The sequence below is a fragment of the Mauremys reevesii genome, linkage group 16, assembly GCF_016161935.1.
Source record: "Mauremys reevesii isolate NIE-2019 linkage group 16, ASM1616193v1, whole genome shotgun sequence".
In the NCBI taxonomy this organism is placed as follows: Eukaryota; Metazoa; Chordata; order Testudines; family Geoemydidae; genus Mauremys; species Mauremys reevesii.
Genome location: NC_052638.1, coordinates 44,064,963 through 44,083,817, shown reverse-complemented (window position 1 = coordinate 44,083,817; position 18,855 = coordinate 44,064,963). Strand labels below are relative to the sequence as shown.

At 47.0% G+C, this 18,855-nt stretch overlaps 1 protein-coding gene and 1 long non-coding RNA gene across 5 annotated transcripts in view; one reads left to right on the top strand and one right to left on the bottom strand.

The window, feature by feature from the left end:
• The window catches only part of PHLPP2 (PH domain and leucine rich repeat protein phosphatase 2), a 118,463-nt gene that overhangs the window by 42,035 nt on the left and 57,573 nt on the right, over positions 1-18,855 (bottom strand). For 3 of the 4 annotated variants that reach the window (XM_039502691.1, XM_039502693.1, XM_039502694.1), the window contains exons 7-9: positions 18,147-18,293; positions 1,610-1,840; positions 555-757 (exon numbers count right to left, since the gene is read on the bottom strand). In XM_039502691.1, coding sequence (XP_039358625.1) covers positions 555-757; positions 1,610-1,840; positions 18,147-18,293 — 581 coding nt within the window. The remainder of the gene's footprint in view (positions 1-554; positions 758-1,609; positions 1,841-18,146; positions 18,294-18,855) is intronic. The other variant, XM_039502692.1, reaches the window with a different exon arrangement.
• Positions 1,780-6,950, top strand: LOC120384268. Its single transcript, XR_005588720.1, has 3 exons — positions 1,780-1,906; positions 3,296-3,442; positions 6,506-6,950. It is a non-coding gene; the product is annotated as an uncharacterized LOC120384268 (long non-coding RNA).

Sequence of the window (18,855 nt, the reverse complement as noted above, 5' to 3'; positions counted from 1 at the left end):
TGGATAATCTTACCCAACATGGCAGGCTCTTTAGGGAAGAGTTAGTCTCTTACTCTATCTGCGAAGCACTTTGCAAAATGAGGTGTTGATCTGATTGGATATTACACCTCTACCCCGATATAATGCAACCCTATATAACACGAATTTGGATATAACGTGGTAAAGCAGCGCTCTGGGGGGGCGGGGCTGTGCACTCCGGTGGATCACCTATAACGTGGTAAGATTTTTTTGCTCCTGAGGACAGTGTTATATTGGGGTAGAGGTGTACAAGTAAATAAAATACTACACCATCAACAATACTAATACCAAGAGAAGAGGCCCTTTCTGGATGGAGCAGAGGAGCAGAACAAGCTTCTGTGGGATAATCCCTTGGGCTGCTACTGTTTCCATCTTTAAAGTGGCGACTGCTCCACAGGATACTAAGAGTAAGGCTGAACTCTAGGGAGCCGCCAACCTGTGTTTAGAGCAGCTATGTTTCTGTGTGGGGGTGACAGGAGGGCTCTCCCTGGGTCTGGGGAGGGAGCAGGCAGGTGAAGGAGATATAATGGACATACAGTTGGTGTTGGCATAGAGGGCCCGAAGGGAGAAGCCACTCAGAGTCAGTTCCCTCAGCTGATTCCGCTCACAGTGCAGCTGCTCCAGACAGCCAAGGAAGCTCAGATCCAGGTCAGTCAGCTGATTGTCTCGCAAATCCATGTGGGTCACAGATTTGTTCCCCTCCAGGCTGTCAACAGATAATCTCCTCAGGTGGTTCAGCCTAAACACTCAGAGACAAAAGATAAAGGATCAGAGAAAAGGACATTGAACGGTTTTTGGGGAGGTGGGGGACAGAGTGAGATGCTGGCAGGAGGGAGAAGTGGGAAACAAAAGCAGGGACATGGGGCAGTCTGGAAATCAAACTCAGGATAGAGGAGTGGAGGGGTGAGTGAGGTAGAGGAAGGGTCCTGGTGAAGAGGGATTTTCTGGGAGGGGTACAGACAGTACAGTCCCAACGTCTGTTCACCCACTATTTACTGTTGCATTAAATATTGGCTCTACTCAGTTTCTGAGCACCTTTAACAGTCAGGCGATGCTGAGGGCAGCTTCCAGAGGCTAACAGATGAAAGGTCTGGTTCTGGGACAGAGAGCTGTATTGTGCGTGGTCACACAGGAACCTGGGAAGGCACTTGCTATACATGTTAATTCAGCTATAAGATTTTCCTGTCTCTTAACTGATCAGAAGTCTCACTATGTCTTTCTAACGATGAAGCAGACCATTGCTGCAGCAATGTACAGGCTAGAAATCAGTAACTGTCTCATCTCCCGAGAAGCAAGTGAGGCAAGGCCAGGCAAGCTGGTGAGTTCCCTACTAAGGAGTGATAGAGTAGCAGCACTGAACAGCAGAGGACAGGTCAGTGCTCAGTGACCTCAGCCACAGCACAATTAGCCTGCCTTTCTCTGAAATACCCTCCAAAGTGGAATTTCCCAAGCTGTGAAAATACCAATAAGAACACAACCGCCCAGGACGCCTCCTAAGACATGCTATAGCATTTATACAGCTTCCTTTGCTGGAAGTGGGGTTGAGGAGCACTCTGGCTGATGTATGTCAAAGCACCTAGAGTGCACTTACCTAAGATCCACATATCTGATGTGGCTCATCCTGTTCAGCACTCCAAGGTTCAGGGTTTCCAGCTGGTTCCCTGCCATGGCCAGTTTGTCCAAGGCAGTGAGTTTCTCACAGACCACTGGCACCTCACTGAAGTTATTGAAGGAAAGCCCGAGGGAGCAGAGCTGCTGCAGGTTTCCCAGCTCTTCTGGCAAGGATGTGAGGAAATTCCCATCAAGACATAAGGTCTGGAGACTGTGGCAGGCAAAGGGAAAAAGAGAAACATTCATGGATGGAGAATTGAGTCACCTATTTAACATTGTCAGTTAATTTATACACTGGTCAATTACAGCTTATTATTTCCCATAGCTAACTGTGACTTGTTCCTAGAGTTGTAAGGTTATTACATGATTTATTATTCAGTTAATACGCTTGAGTTCTAAAATTGGATGTGTAAAATATAAATGCTCCGGATTAATATTTCACTTGTGTAGTTAAGCTTCTAGTTATATGAATCAGTGGAAGTTAGCATAAGCAAAGCGTAATTACATTGTAACTGTAGAGTATTTATTTGACAGGCAAGATGGGTGAAGTAACATTATTGGACCAACTTTTGCTGGTGAAAGAGACAAGCTTTAAGAGCTTACACAGAGCTCTTCTTCAGCTCTGGCAAAGTTCTCAGAAGCTATGTCTACACTATACAGTTTTGTCTACAAAAGTCAGCTTTCGTCAACAAAACAGTGGAGGTAAAGACACTGCAATGCTCCTCCTGCCAATTTAACTCTCCTGCTACGCTGACATAATAAAAGCACCTGGACGAGAAGCATAGAGCTTTTTGCGACGACGTTAAAGCGACATAATGTTAGTGTAGACACTGCATTGCTTATGTCACCCTAAGTGGCCTCCAGGTAGTGTCCCACAATGCCCATCATGACCGCTCTGGTTTGAACTCCGCTGCCCTGCAGCCAGGTACACAAGCATGCATCCCTCCCACCTTATAGCCCCAGAATTTTTGAAATTCCTCTTCCTGTTTGCTTGGTTTAGACAGCTCACATAGCATCTTCCCAGCTGACCATGGTGGGTACCTGCAGCAAACACACTCCCGCCTGGAGTACACTGGAGTCGTCGGATCTGTGGGGAGAGGAGGCTGTGCAGTCGCAGCTCTGCTCCAGCCATAGGAACTTTGATACCTATGGGCAAATTACTTGTGGCATGGAGCTTAAGGGGTACGAGAGGGACATGCAGCAGTGCTGTGCAAAGATCAAGGAGCTGAGGCCAATCGCCAATCCGGTGCGTTGCCAAAGACATGCCACTTCTACAAGGAGCTCCATGCCATCCTCAGCAGCAACCCCACCTCCACCACCAAGACCCTTGTGGATACTTTGGGGAGGCTGGAAGCAGAAGAGTGAATCCCGAGGATGAAGTGGTGGACAGGGAAGTGGAGTTGGAGGAGGATGGGGGAAAGGCAATAGAGATGTCTGGGGGTGTGGCAAGCCAGGACCGCTTTTAACTCCAGGGGGGTCTAGGTAGCCCCAGCACTCTGGCACACCTGATGCAGGAGAGAAGAGCTCCAGTAAATACTCATTGTGCTTTGATACTGTAGGAAGAAATGAGTTAGAGCTGTATTTTTTTTTCAAATGGTAGAAGAGGGATAGAAATAACCAACAGTAGCACTATTTGCATCTGCTTCTCATTTCCCTGTGCATCTAGACAGAGGAGACACGACGGAAGTTTGCTGATGCACACTGGGATATGCCAGGAATTCTCCATACTGATCTCTAGGAAACTTTTGTGGAGATACTCTGCAATCCTCTACCAAAGGTTCCTTGGGAGGGCTGCCTTATTTCTTCCCCCACAGTAAGTAACTTTGCTATGCTAATCGGCAATTACTTCTACAGGCATCAAAGCAGCACACAGGTGAGCAGCATACAGACTCAGCCTGCAGCTGCACGCATGGACAGTAATAGTGATGATGAAATGCTAAGGGAAATTAGAGAGGCTATCAAAATTAAGAACCCAACAATAGTGGGGGATTTCAATTATCCCCATATTGACTGGGAACATTTCACTTCAGGACGAAATGCAGAGATAAAATGTTTCGATACTTTAAATGACTGCTTCATGGAGCAGCTGGTACGGGAACCCACAAGGGGAGAGGCAACTCTAGATTTAATCCTGAGTGGAGCGCAGGAGCTGGTCCAAGAGGTAACTATAGCAGGACCGCTTGGAAATAGTGACCATAATACAATAGCATTCAACATCCCTGTGGTGGGAAGAACACCTCAACTGCCCAACACTGTGGCATTCAATTTCAAAAGGGGGAACTATACAAAAATGAGGGGGTTAGTTAGACAAAAGTTAAAAGGTACAGTGACTAAAGTGAAATCCCTGCAAGTTGCATGGGCCCTTTTTAAAGACACCATAATAGAGGCCCAACTTCAATGTATACCCCAAATTAAGAAAAACAGTAAAAGAACTAAAAAAGAGCCACCGTGGCTTAACAACCAAGTAAAAGAAGCAGTGAGAGATAAAAAGACTTCCTTCAAAAAGTGGAAGTCAAATCCTAGTGAGGCAAATAGAAAGGAGCACAAACACTGCCTACTTAAGTGCAAGAGTGTAATAAGAAAAGCCAAAGAGGAGTTTGAAAAACGACTAGCCAAAAACTCCAAAGGTAATAACAAAATGTTTTTTAAGTACATCAGAAGCAGGAAGCCTGCTAAACAACCAATGGGGCCACTTGACGATGAAAATACAAAAGGAGCACTTAAAGACGATAAAGTCATTGCGGAGAAACTAAATGAATTCTTTGCTTCAGTCTTCATGGCTGAGGATGTTAGGGAGATTCCCAAACCTGAGCTGGCTTTTGTAGGTGACAAATCTGAGGAACTGTCACAGATTGACGTGTCACTAGAGGAGGTTTTGGAATTAATTGATAAACTCAACATTAACAAGTCACCGGGACCAGATGGCATTCACCCAAGAGTTCTGAAAGAACTCAAATGTGAAGTTGCGGAACTATTAACTAAGGTTTGTAACCTGTCCTTTAAATAGGCTTCGGTACCCAATGACTGGAAGTTAGCTAATGTAACGCCAATATTTAAAAAGGGCTCTAGGGGTGATCCCGGCAATTACAGACCGGTAAGTCTAACGTCGGTACCGGGCAAATTAGTTGAAACAATAGTTAAGAATAAAATTGTCAGACACATAGAAAAACATAAACTGTTGAGCAATAGTCAACATGGTTTCTGTAAAGGGAAATCGTGTCTTACTAATCTATTAGAGTTCTTTGAAGGGTCAACAAACATGTGGACAAGGGGATCCGGTGGACATAGTGTACTTAGATTTCCAGAAAGCCTTTGACAAGGTCCCTCACCAAAGGCTCTTACGTAAATTAAGCTGTCATGGGATAAAAGGGAAGGTCCTTTCATGGATTGAGAACTGGTTAAAAGGACAGGGAACAAAGGGTAGGAATTAATGGTAAATTCTCAGAATGGAGAGGGGTAACTAGTGGTGTTCCCCAAGGGTCAGTCCTAGGACCAATCCTATTCAATTTATTCATAAATGATCTGGAGAAAGGGGTAAACAGTGAGGTGGCAAAGTTTGCAGATGATACTAAACTACTCAAGATAGTTAAGACCAAAGCAGATTGTGAAGAACTTCAAAAAGATCTCACAAAACTAAGTGATTGGGCAACAAAATGGCAAATGAAATTTAATGTGGATAAATGTAAAGTAATGCACGTTGGAAAAAATAACCCCAACTATACATACAATATGATGGGGGCTAATTTAGCTACAAGGAGTCAGGAAAAAGATCTTGGAGTCATCGTGGCTAGTTCTCTGAAGATGTCCATGCAGTGTGCAGAGGCGGTCAAAAAAGCAAACAGGATGTTAGGAATCATTAAAAAGGGGATAGAAAATAAGACTGAGAATATATTATTGCCCTTATATAAATCCATGGTACGCCCACATCTCGAATACTGTGTACAGATGTGGTCTCCTCACCTCAAAAAAGATATTCTAGCACTAGAAAAGGTTCAGAAAAGGGCAACTAAAATGATTAGGGGTTTAGAGAGGGTCCCATACGAGGAAAGATTAAAGAGGCTAGGACTCTTCAGCTTGGAAAAGAGAAGACTAAGGGGGGATATGATAGAGGTATATAAAATCATGAGTGATGTTGAGAAAGTGGATAAGGAAAAGTTATTTACTTATTCCCATAATACAAGAACTAGGGGTCACCAAATGAAATTAATAGGCAGCAGGTTTAAAACAAATAAAAGGAAGTTCTTCTTCACGCAGCGCACAGTCAACTTGTGGAACTCCTTGCCTGAGGAGGTTGTGAAGGCTAGGACTATAACAATGTTTAAAAGGGGACTGGATAAATTCATGGTGGCTAAGTCCATAAATGGCTATTAGCCAGGATGGGTAAGAATGGTGTCCCTAGCCTCTGTTCGTCAGAGGATGGAGATGGATGGCAGGAGAGAGATCACTTGATCATTGCCTGTTGGGTTCACTCCCTCTGGGGCACCTGGCATTGGCCACTGTCAGTAGACAGATACTGGGCTAGATGGACCTCTAGTCTGACCTGATACGGCCATTCTTATGTTCTTATGCAGAAGCTGCACCCTTGCATCCCCGGTTACCCTGAGGAGTGAGATATCAGCTTCTATCACTCCCGCCTTTGGAAAACGGTGCCAGTATTCAGAGTAGTGTCCCTAGGCGTTTGTAGTCATCCCCCTCTGAAACCCACCCGCCCTTTGTCCCATCTTGCCTCTTTCCCCTGTGCCAAACCCACCATGGTTAGGGCTCTCGCTGTGCTGTGGGCCTGCTATGGGAAAGTGAGAAAGTGGTGTATGTAACTTGAAAGGAATGAAGGCTGTGAGTGCACTCATAATAGTGCCTCTGTTTATTGTTTCTTTAGCTTCTTCAGATGTGGCCTTGAGGGTCTATTCCTGCCCACCAGCTGAGCAGCACTGTCTGATAAGGAGACGAACCAGGATGAGAAAGGAAGAAATGTTCAGGGAGGTGCTGCAATTGTCTGATGCTGCTGATAGCGAGCAGAGAGCACTGACAGAGGCTATAAATGAAAAACTGAGAATGGATAGCCAGGAGAGGAAACAGGGGCAGGAGTGGATGATACAACTGCTTGAGGGCCAGCTGGACTTGCTGAGGTCCCTGATTGTGCTGCAGGCGGAACACATCCATGCTTGTCTCCCCCTGCAACCCAAACAGAAACACCTTCTATGCCTTCCCCAAACTCTCCCCCACACCCATGCTTCGCGTGTTTCTGGTCCGTCGCAGTACCCCATGCACTCCACCCAGTGATAGGTGGACATACACCCAGCTGTGAAATCCTCATTGTAAAAAGTGCTCTTCATTGTCATGTCCCTTGTGGGTAATAGAAATGTCTGTATAGCTGTTAAATAAAAATGTACTTATAGAAAGAAAATGAATCTTTATTGGTCTACTACACATGGTGGTTGCTGCTGAAATTCATACATAATAGCAATCTCTGCATCTGCAAAGTAAAATTAATGCACACACAGCAATCATTATAAGGCTCATATTACAGTGCAAGAAAGCAATGCCTGGCTCAATTAATTACAGAAAGTCATATTACTGGGGCTCATTGTCAAAATTCTCCTTCAAAGCCTTCCTGATTTGAACAGCCCCCTGTTAAGCCCCTCTAACAGCCCTGGTATGTGGCTGCTCAAAAGCAGCTTCCCGCCAATCCACCTCAAGCCTCCACCCTCTTGGGAAACTTTCCCCCTAGTTTCACAAATGTTATGCAGAGCACAGCAGGCTGCTATGACCATGGGAATATTTTCCTCACTGAGGTCTAACCTGCCAGTAGTGCCACCAACACTTTAATCTGCCAAAGGCACATTCAACAGTCATTCTGCATCTGCTAAGTCTGGTGTGCTCTTTGCTAGGAACAAGGTTTCCCAGTGCAGGGCTTCGCTAGCTAGGCTAGGAAGGGTGTGCCACCACACAATTGGCATTTCCCCTTCCTTCTAGTGGCTTTTCCTCTTCCCAAAGAAAAGAAAGCTTACAGCTTTGCTTTCCATGCAACCTGCCCCTGCATGTTCCTATGCACCACCCCTGCACCTTCCCACTGTGACCTCCTGATGTTGGATGTGGTGAAACATGCACACCCACCGGTGCTTAATACTGTGCTTCTGTTGATGTATTCCATCGCAAGGTGGTCTGAGACCAAAATGGGGATATGCATGCCATCTATTGCCCCGCCACAGTTAGGGAATCCCATTGCCTCAAAGCTATTCCCCACACATTGGCCAGAGTTACAGTCCTTTGTAACAGGAGGCAGTGCAGCCCTGCTGCACTGCTGCACTGCATCACGCTCACAATGGACTTCCAATGGACTTCTGATTAACAACTGAACAGTAGCAGTCTGGAGTTGCCAGCTTCCACCACCTTGCGTCCTCAGCTTCTCTCTCTGCTGTGGCAATTCTCTCATTTTTGTGTGCTTGCTGCTGGAGTGACTCTGCACACACAGTCAGGGGTGTGGCTGAGGGCATCTGAAAGGTCTGCAGCCCACACATCATCCATACCCTGCACATGATGCGACCCACCTCTCTGTGTGCTTCCCCCAAGACCAATATCAATGGTCCACCATGTGTAGCTGTCCCATAAATACCAACAGGAAGCCTGAATTGTTTCTTTCCGTGGCATGCAGCAGGGCAGACACCACAGTGTCATTATCTTTTTACAGGGCTGAAAACATGGGCTACGAGCAATGGCAGATGAAAGCGTGAAGATGGCAGGAAACCCAGGAAGCCATCATGCCCGCCCCCGATTCCCCGCGATCCCTTCCCCCAGCAGCATGCAGCGGGGAGCTGCACAGGCTAGGTTGGATGCTGGTCCAAGGCACTTAGCTGGCCAATGGCACCCTGCACAACACCACCAGCACCCCATGCAAGACAGTTCAGATGGATGCTGGGAAGTGACACAATTACATGTGTGGATACAAAGAAGTTTGATAACCGAACCAGTGGATTGTAATACAGTGTAAGTGTCAGAGTCTTTAGTCATAGTAGTCAGAGCACATTACACATAAGTATCAGGTAGTATATCACACATATGTAGTTTCTCAGTAACAGTAAGTTACAGTTAACACCTCAGTCAGTGGACATTAACAGTTACAGATTGTAATAGTAAGATTGTTAGTGCAGTTATTTTTAAAGTGTTTAGTTTTGTTTAGAGTTATTTGTTAGTGTCTAGTCAAGTTATCACCCCTTGATTGGACAAGTTTTACAGGAGATTTATTCACCTATTTCCACCCACTCCACACCCTGTTCTAGCCACATTTACACAAAACACCCTGTGTGGCCAAACACCCTGTGCTGTATTCCTTATAAACTCTCTCCTCTGTGTATTTTCAACTTTTCCATCTGTCCTGGCTCCTCCATCTTGAGAGATCTGTCCTGATCCTGACTCTTGAAACTTGCTCTCCGGCAAGCTCTCTGGAAACTTTTAAAGACACACCATAGAACACATAAAAGTGATGTACACCAAGCTGAAAAAAAAAACAAGGTAAAAACCAAAAAAATGTCACTAAGTTAAAAAACAAAGACAAAAGTTAACAAAGAAGCAAAAGAAAAAAAAGAAAAAAAAAAAAAAAGTGAAGATAAATCCTAGGAACAGAGAATAGAAAAAGGGAAAAAAAAAAAATAATTAGGAAAAGAAAAAAAGCAAAAAGAAGAGAAAAAGAAAAGAAGGAAAAAAAAAAAAATTTTTAAAAAATTTTTTAGGAGGAAAGCAGAAAACATAAAAAAGGGACAAAGGAGGAAGATAAGGTAATATGCTAAGTGGGACCAAGAAGAATCGGCCTGATAGAGGGTAAACATATTGAACAAGGTTTGCATCGTCTCACAGCTGAGAGATTCTTGAGATCTGGACTGAACAGCCATTCTTTCTACTGATCTGAGGAGAAGGACCCATCAGGAGAAACTATCCAAAACAGTTTTGGAACAAATTGATAAATGAAGGAAAAGAAGGTTGAAACAAAAAGAGCCCAAATGGAAGAGTGACAGAACCAGTGAAGAATGTAGACAGAAAATAAACTAACTGTTACAGAACTGTTAAGATCAAATCCTAAAATCTGATAGTCTGAAACCTAAGATAGTTAAATAAAGGCAATACCAATTTACCACCAAGCAATTAACAATCCAAGCAATTACAGGCAGGTAAAGGCAGATACAGTAATTCAGCAATTAAGATAAAATTAATTTTAAAGAATAGAGGATTAAATCAATTTAATGAACATAAGAATTTGGTTTTAAAGAGTCATGAAGGTTTTATTAATTAATTCTAATCCTATCTCATTTGAATAAATGATTAAGATAATCATGAAGAAAATAAAGCAAGCAGATGAGCAGATATATACTTTAGCTTAAGCAAAGAGTCTGACAAGAAAGGTTCTAAAGACTCAAAGACTCTATCTCATGTAAGAAAAGAGAGCTTAAGCAGTTGTCATGAATAAGGAAGATTAAAGATACTAAAATGGCAAACATTTAGAATGGGAATTGGTAAAGGAAAATGGAGGTAAGAGAGGTAAGAACTGAGGTCCCCCCTCAAACTAGTCCCCTGTGAGTTGAGGTAAACATATTCAAAAATGAACAAATGTAATTGAGAAAAGGCAAAAAATAAAAATTGCAAAAAAAAAAAACACAACAAGACAGAAAAGTCCAAAAGCTAAAGAAAAAAAAGCAGCAAAAAGTCTCAAAAAAGTGATGACAAATGCAAATGGCAGATATAAAAAAATTCAATGTTGATTAACAAAAAATAAAAAAAATCTTCACAAAATAGAAAACAATCAAAAAATGATGGTCTGAAAATTGGCTGTAACACTGAGAGAGAGATCATGGAAGAGAGAGAGACTGTGGAATCAAAAAACCTAACTATCTTGGCAGTCCCATCATAAAAACAAGAAAGAAGAAAAGATAATTAGAAGAAATAGAATATATATAAGAAAATAATATATTAATATATAAAAATAATATGTCCACATATATAATACTCATAAAAAAAAAGATCAAAGGTCACCCTCTCAAAAAAAAAATATAAAGAAAAAAAGAAAAGGTAGGAGAGAATAGTAAGAGGAATTAGAAGGAGAGAGGAGAAATTATTAAGACTGGGACTTTAAGAAAGACTTGACATGACCAGAAGAGACGGGGAAAGGGGGACAAATGAAGTAAATAATGAAAAGTAAAAAAAAAAGAAAATAAAAAAAGAACAAGGGGTCACCAAAGAAACAAATAAAATGACAGTAATAAACAAAACAAACAAACACAAAAAAAAGCAGAAACAAAACAAAACAAAATGCACTCAACCAGAAACAGGGGATGTTGACTCAAGACCAAGACTATAATAGGAAGAACTAGAAAAGAAATAACAATATTCAAGATCAATAGCTATTAGCCTAATGGCTATTAGCCAGGATGGGCAGGGATGCCAAACCACATTCTAAGCAGGGATGCTGGGGGAACCAGCGACAGGATGGGGATGGATTGATGGATATGATCACTTGATGATTACCTGTTCTGGCACCTCCTTCACTTGCACTTGAAGATAGAATGGGCTGTTGGGACCTGGAATCTTGATCTGATGGCAATATGGATTCTTCCCTTCTTCTCTTATGTTCTCTCTCCCAACAGTCTCTTTTCCCCTTCAATACTCTTTACTCTTTACCTTTTCTTTCTCCTAGCTTCTCTCTTTCCATCTTCAATTGCTCAACTGGACACAGTTTTGCCCCTCAGGTTTACTCCAGGGTGATTTAATTGGTGATCCAGTTATCAAAGTGTTGGTACAGCTACTGTTGGTACAGCTACTGCTGAGTACTGAAGTTCCTCCTACTTGGATGAAGACTGGATGGTCTGACTGACTGATCTGTTAGGACAGTAAGTCACCCACTGGTGATCTGGTGATTGGTGATTTTGTCTTTCAGCATCTTCTTTTGAGCATAGCAGTTGTCAGTGATCATGATCACATCCACACATATTAATTATTTAATGCATTGGATATACACTATACTATACACTGGCACTGGATAAGTGATAGGCATTGTAAAGGTGTGTGTACCAGGTATCATGTATCATCATCATCATCATAGGTCTAGTGTCTATTTCTCTCTGGTTTTGCATTCTTTGTTATGCTTTTTTTGCAGTGTGTGCGTGGTGCAGTGTGATGGTCTTTGCTGATGATGACACAACTAAGTCTAGTCGTTAGGTCGTAGTGTACTGCCACTGCAGTCAACGCAGTACACGTTGCATTTTTTTACACGGTGGTACTCTTCTGTCGGTACCTCTTCTCACCACCAGCAGCACTGCCTCAACAGAGGGGGGCTGGCTGGGCTGGGAGCCAGCTGGCAGCTGAGGACAGGCTGACAGGCAATGTAAGTAACACAACAACTACACACACACACCAACAACTAACTATACTATACTCACCTCAGCTGCTCTTAGGTGGAGGGTGGAGTAGGGTGTTGGTGAGTGTAGTGGGCACTGAATTAACACAGCTGTTAGTACAGGGTAGTAGGTCACAGGGGGTCGCCCGCTTGTGTAGGAAAGCCCGTGGCGGGGGCCGGGGCGTTTTGTTGCCCCTCCCCGCCGGTCCGCCGCTGCGCGGCTCCCAGTGGCCGCGGATCGCTGCTCCGGGCCAATGGGAGCTGCTGGAAGTGGTGGCCAGTAAGTCCCTCGGCCCGTGCTGCTTCCAGCAGCTCCCCGGAGCAGCAATCTGCAGCCAGTGGGAGCCGCCATCGGCCGGACCTGCGGACGGGGCAGGTAAACAAACCGGCCCAGCCCGCCAGGAGCTTTCCCTAAACAAGCGGTGACCCGTTTGACAAACCCTGGTGTAGATACTTAAAAAGTTATGTCGATGTAAGCTGCCTTATATTGACCTAACTCTGTAATGTAGATTTGGCAATATTTATAGTGGAAAACAATAAGAAGTTTATCATCAAAAATTCAAGCAATACTGAGTAAGCGGAAGCAAACGGTTACATATATAAAACAAAATAACAAAAGACTTTCTAGAAGCTAAACTTAACTAACAGGCTAGCTTTCTGTCTAAAATTTATCACACCACCAAAGTCCTCTGCAGCATTTTCAACCAAAGTTGGGTGAGATGCCATTTTCATGAATGTAAACACACTGCTTGTTTACTTCCTGGGTCCAGAATAGGAGGGTGTATTCTTTACCGTCGACCTATTCTCCCTATAGTTCATTGTCTGTATTCAGAGACTGTATAACCACCTGTAATTCGTTTTTCCTGTGTGCTCCTTCCCTGCTGACTTCACATCTCTTTGATAACTTTGTATGTAAATAGGCATCCATTTATAATGCTTAATTTACTCGTCTGCCAGAAAAAAGACGGTTACTCACCTTTGTAACTGTTGTTGTTTGAGATGTGTTGCTCATATCCATTTCAGTTAGGTGTGCGCGCGCCGCGTGCACGTTCGTCGGAAGACTTTTACCCTAGCAACACTCGGTGGGTCGGCTGGGCACCCCCTGGAGTGGCGCCACTATGGCACCGGATATATACCCCGGCCGACCCATCCACCCTTCAGTTCCTTCTTGCCGGCTACTCCGACAGTGGGGAAGGAGGGTGGGTTTGGAATGGATATGAGCAACACATCTCGAAGAACAACAGTTACAAAGGTGAGTAACCGTCTTTTCTTCTTCGAGTGCTTGTTCATATCCATTCCAGTTAGGTGATTCCCAAGCCTTACCTAGGCGGTGGGGTCGGAGTGAGATGTGGAGGAGTGCAGAACCGCCGAGCCAAAGGCTGCATCATCTCTAGATTGTTGGACCAGAGCACAGTGCGAAGCAAAGGTGTGGACCGATGACCAGGTAGCTGCGCGACATATCTCCTGGATTGGTACATGGGCCAGGAAGGCGGCTGATGAAGCCTGAGCTCTGGTAGAATGGGCGGTGAGATGCTCCGAAGGAATATAAGCCAAGTCATAGCACGTGCGTATGTACGCCGTTAACCAAGAGGAGATCCTCTGTGAGGAGACGGACAGGCCTTTCATCCGGTTGGCCACTGCAATGAATAGTTGGGGGGACTTGCGGAACGGCTTTGTCCGATCAATATAAAAAGCGAGCGCCCTACGGACATCTAGGGAGTGTAGCTGCAGCTCCTGTGGGGATGAATGAGGCTTCGGGAAGAAAACTGGGAGGAAGATGTCCTGATTGGTATGGAAGGCCGATACCACCTTCGGGAGGAATGCCGGATGTGGTCGCAACTGCACCTTGTCCTTGTGAAAAACAGTATACGGCGGGTCAACCGTAAGAGCTCAAAGTTCGGAGACCCTCCTAGCCGAGGTAATGGCTACTAGGAAAACTGTCTTCCAGGACAGGTATAGTAGTGAGCAAGTGGCCAGTGGTTCAAATGGAGGAATCATAAGCCTATTGAGGACTAGGTTGAGGTCCAAGGTAGGGGTAGGGTGGCGTACCTGGGGGTAGAGGTGCTCGAGTCTCTTACGAAATCGAGTAACTAAGGGGTGTGAAAACACTGAGTGGCCACTTTCCCCTGGGTGGAATGCGGAGATGGCCGCCAAGTGCACCCGTAAGGACGACAACGCCAAGCCCTGCTGCTTGAGGGACCAGAGGTAGTCCAAGATAGTAGGAATGGAGACCTCTGAGGGAGAAGCATTTCGCGCCTCACACCAGCAAGAGAAGCGCTTCCACTTGGCTAGATATGTGGACCGAGTGGAAGGTTTTCTGCTACTCAAGAGGATATGCTGTACCGGAGAGGAGCCGCGTAACTCTGATACGTCTAGCCACGCAGGAGCCACGCCGTGAGATGGAGGGCCTGCAGGTCTGGGTGGCGGAGATTGCCGTGATCTTGGGTTATGAGGTCCGGGTGGAGTGGCAGAGTAATTGGGCTAGCAATGGAAAGGTTGAGCAGTGTGGTGTACCAGTGCTGTCTGGGCCACGCTGGCGCGATCATAATGAGATGCGCTTTGTCCTGGCGGAGTTTTAACAGGACTCTGTGTACCAAGGGGAATGGTGGAAGGCATAGAGCAGTCGGTGCTTCCATGACATGAGGAACGTGTCCGATATCGATCCCGGTGAAAGACCCTGGAAGGAGCAGAACACTTGGCACTTCCTGTTCACGCGAGACGCAAACAGGTCTATGTGGGGAAAGCCCCACTTCTGGAAAATTGCATGAATAACGTCTGGTCTTAGCGACCATTCGTAACACAGGAAGGATCTGCTCAGTCGATCCGCTAGGGTGTTCCGAACCCCTGGGAGAAAGGATGCCACTGGTACACTGTCCTCGGGTGAATCTTCAAAAGGTAGACTTTGGACCCCCCCTGAGGTTTGGAGGGACCATGGTTTTGGCCTGTCTGGGGTCCTGACTGGCGCCGACGCCCACCTCGACCGTGTCGCCTAGAAAAATCTTGTCTGTGCCTAGGCACGAAGTACGGACGGTAAGGTTGGGGGCGGAAAGGTTTGCGTTGGGTCACAGGAGTATGCATGCCCAAAGTGCATATGATAACCCTATTGTCCTTTAAGCTTTGGAGCCTGGGGTCTGTCTTCTCTGAGATCAGACCTTTCCCATCAAAGGGCAAGTCCTGGATCGTATACTCTAACTCCGGTGGGAGGTTGGAGACTTGCAGCCAGGAGATGCGCCTCATGGTGACACCGGAGGCCAGAGTTCTGGCTGCCGAATCGGCTGCATCTAAGGAGGCCTGAAGGGAGGTTCGAGCCACCTTCTTCCCTTCCTCCAGGAAAGCAGCAAATTCTTGGGGTGAGTCCTGTGGGAGTAGCTCTTGAAATCTGCTGAGCTCTGCCCAGGTGTTATGACTATACCAGCTCAGTAGTGCCTGCTGGTTTGCTACCCGGAGTTGTAGGGCGCCTGTGGAGTATACCTTCCAACCGAGCAGGTCCATTCGCCTAGCCTCTTTAGACTTTGGGGCTGGCGCTTGTTGGCCGTGGCGCTCCCTCTCATTGACCGATTGGACAACTAAGGAGGAGGGAGGAGGATGGACATATAGGTATTCGTACCCCCGAGAGGGTACCATGTATTTACGCTCAACACCTTTTGCCGTAGGGGGGATGGAGGCAGGGGACTGCCATAAGGTGTCAGCGTTAACTTGGATTGTTTTGATAAACGGCAGAGCCCCTCTGGTGGGGGTATCTGCGGACAAAATGCTGACTACTGGGTCTTCCACCTCCGGGACCTCCTCCACCTGCAGATTCATATTTAGTGCGACCCTCCTGAGGAGGTCCTGATGGGCCCTTAGGTCTATCGGTGGTGGTCCCGAGGAAGAGGTCCCTGCCACTGCCTCATCTGGTGAGGAAGAGGATGAAGTGCCTGGGATGAGCGGGTCCTGTACGACCTCTTGGTCCTGAACTGGTTCCTGCCCGAGTGGTACCGGGGAATTCGGAGGATGGGCCAGCGGGTCATCCAGCTCAGTTGGAGGGGGACGGCTAACTGTGGCCTCAGGCGCACGGTGCTCCGACGACGCAGCGTGAGCAGGAGGCAACGGAGCACCTTGGGCCTGGTGGTATGCCCAAGGCATCCAAAAGCCCCATTGTTGAGGGCCTTGGTCTGGATGCCGGGCTTCTTGGAAGACCCTGGCGGGGACATCCAAATCACGCTCCTCAGCGTGGTAGCTGTCCACTCGGGATGACATCGATGTGTGTCTGGAGGGCCAGGGAGGAGCAGAAAAGCCTTGGGCAGATGTGCCAACGGATCTTGTTCCCCTACGCACCGGGGATCGGTGCCGTGAAATGTCTCGATAGCAAGAGCGAGATCAGGACCTGCGACCGAGCCGGTGCCGGGAGGTCGACCAAGATCTCGAATTCCGGAATCGTGAGTGGCTCCGGGAGGTACGGTGCCTGGAGCGGTACTGGGATCTGGAGCGGTGCCGGGAGTAGCGAGCCGGGGAACGAGAGAAAGATTGGTGCTGCGAGTCTGACCGGTGCCGTGTGACTGAACGGTGCCGGGACTGCGAGCGGCGTTGAGATCGGTGATGAGAGCGGGAGCGTCGTCGAGAGCGGGAGCGTCCATGAGACCGCAATCGTGAGCGGTGCCGGTCTGCTGCTCTGACAGACGGTGGTCTAATCAAGGCTGGCTTGCCAATTGATTGGATCACCCTCACCGGCGGTGCTGGGGGTGGAGGCAATACCGAGTCTGTCAGGGCGATCAGGTCTTTCGCCGCTGCGAACGCCTCCGGTGTGAACAGTATGGTGAGCTCTACTGCAGCATGTGCCGGGGAGGTCACTGGTGCCGGACTCGACGGCCTTTGCGGGGCCGGAGTCAGCGGTGCCGGCCTAGTCGGTGCCGCGGCGGGTGTCGGCGCCGGGGGGTCCAACCTAGGTGCACACTCTGGCCTCGATGCGGGCGGTGCCGAGGCAGCAGCGGGCTTCGCTCTCTTTACCCTTGGGGAGAGGGAGCGCCTCGGGCCCGATTCTGGTGCCGGCGATGTCCGGTGCCGAGAGGTCTTGAGTAGACTGGTATGGCCCGGTGCCGAGGAGGTGCTCCTAGTCTCCGACTGAGCAGCGCTCAGTGCTGAAGATGGAGGGGTGAGAGTCGCCTCCATGAGGAGCTGTCTAAGTCTTATGTCCCGCTCCTTTTTAGTGCGTGGCTTGAACGCTCTGCAAATGGGGCTCTTAGCAGTTAAGTGCGATTCCCCGAGGAACTTCAAACAGGAGTCGTGTGGATCTCCTGTTGGCATCGGCCTGTGGCAGGCCGAGCACGGCTTGAAACCCGGGGAGCCGGGCATGTGCTCCGGCACTGGGTGCAGGAAAGGGGCTAATCCCCGAACCCCTCTAACTAATACTACTCTAACTATACTATTAAACAGTAAATATAACTATATAATATATATAACTAACTATGTACACAATAATGAACGAGAAAAACTATGAGTAAGCTAGGGAAGTGGAGGTCAGCTAAGCCGCGCTCCACTGTTCCAACGACCGACACGGGCGGTAAGAAGGAACTGAAGGGTGGATGGGTCGGCCGGGGTATATATCCGGTGCCATAGTGGTGCCACTCCAGGGTGCGCCCAGCTGACCCACTGAGTGTTGCTAGGGTAAAAGTCTTCCGACGAACATGCACGCAGCGCGCGCACACCTAACTGGAATGGATATGAGCAAGCACTCGAAGAAGAACTTGTTCTTTCACTCCTGCTGGTGATTTGTTCTTCAATACAAACTCTAAGAATATATTTTCAGTGTATATACACACAACTCCTTACACAGTATCTGTACATACATTTCACAACTATATTAATAACCAGTGTGATCCTGGCTTTCATGTAAGCCCTCACATGATATTTTTTAGTGCACCAGAATGTATGTACCAGAATCAGGACATTCCTGTAACACACTGGTCAGCTGGCATTAAGGCCTCCTTGGGTCATATGCGAAAGTCACTCTTGGGTTCTCAGTAAGGGTCACAGAGCAAGAGGACCTGCCTCACCAGTGATGCCTTTACTCTGTCTGCACTCAAACCAAGACATAGGGCAAGTCTATAACCACAGATGAGAGGTGTTTAAGGGCCAAGACAAAAGTCAAATAACTCACTTGAACAGGTTGCCCATCTGGCTTGGCAGGTGATGAAGCCCATTACAGGAAATGTTGAGTTCAGTCAGAGTGGAGATCTCACACAGTAATAGAGGAAGCTCCCCCAGCATATTATGGGACAGGTTCAGGCCTTTCAGCTGAGAGAACCTAAATGTCAAGTGTACAAATTATTCATAAAGCATAGTGGTTAGTGACAAATACACATACGAGGACAAGCACAAAGGTTCTCTGAAGTAGTCCAAGTTCTTTCTTAAATACGACATCTCCTCTTCTCAAACGAGCTATAGCACGGCATTTCCTGCACCAAACAGGCTATAGTCCATCAATAATATACACCTAAGGCTAAGATTTTGTCATGGACATTTTTAGTAAAAATCACAGACAGGTCACAAGCAAAAAAGCAAAATTCATGGAAGACGTGACCTGTCTGTGACTTTTACTAAAAATATCCCTGACAAAATGGGGATCTGCAGGTCCCCACACTGCCTGAAGTGGGACAGCTGCACAGGGGCTAGGAGCCGCCTGCAGCAGCTAGGGGGTGCGGGGTACCCTTATCGCCTGCAGCACCAGAGGCCCGTGGCAGTGGGGAGCTCAGGGGTTCCCCTGCCACAGCCGGGAGCTGCGGGGTTTCCTGCTGCCTGCAGCAGCCGGAAGGTCAGGGGTTCCTCCGCCACTGGAGGCTCTGGGGGCCCCTGCCACGGCCAGGAGC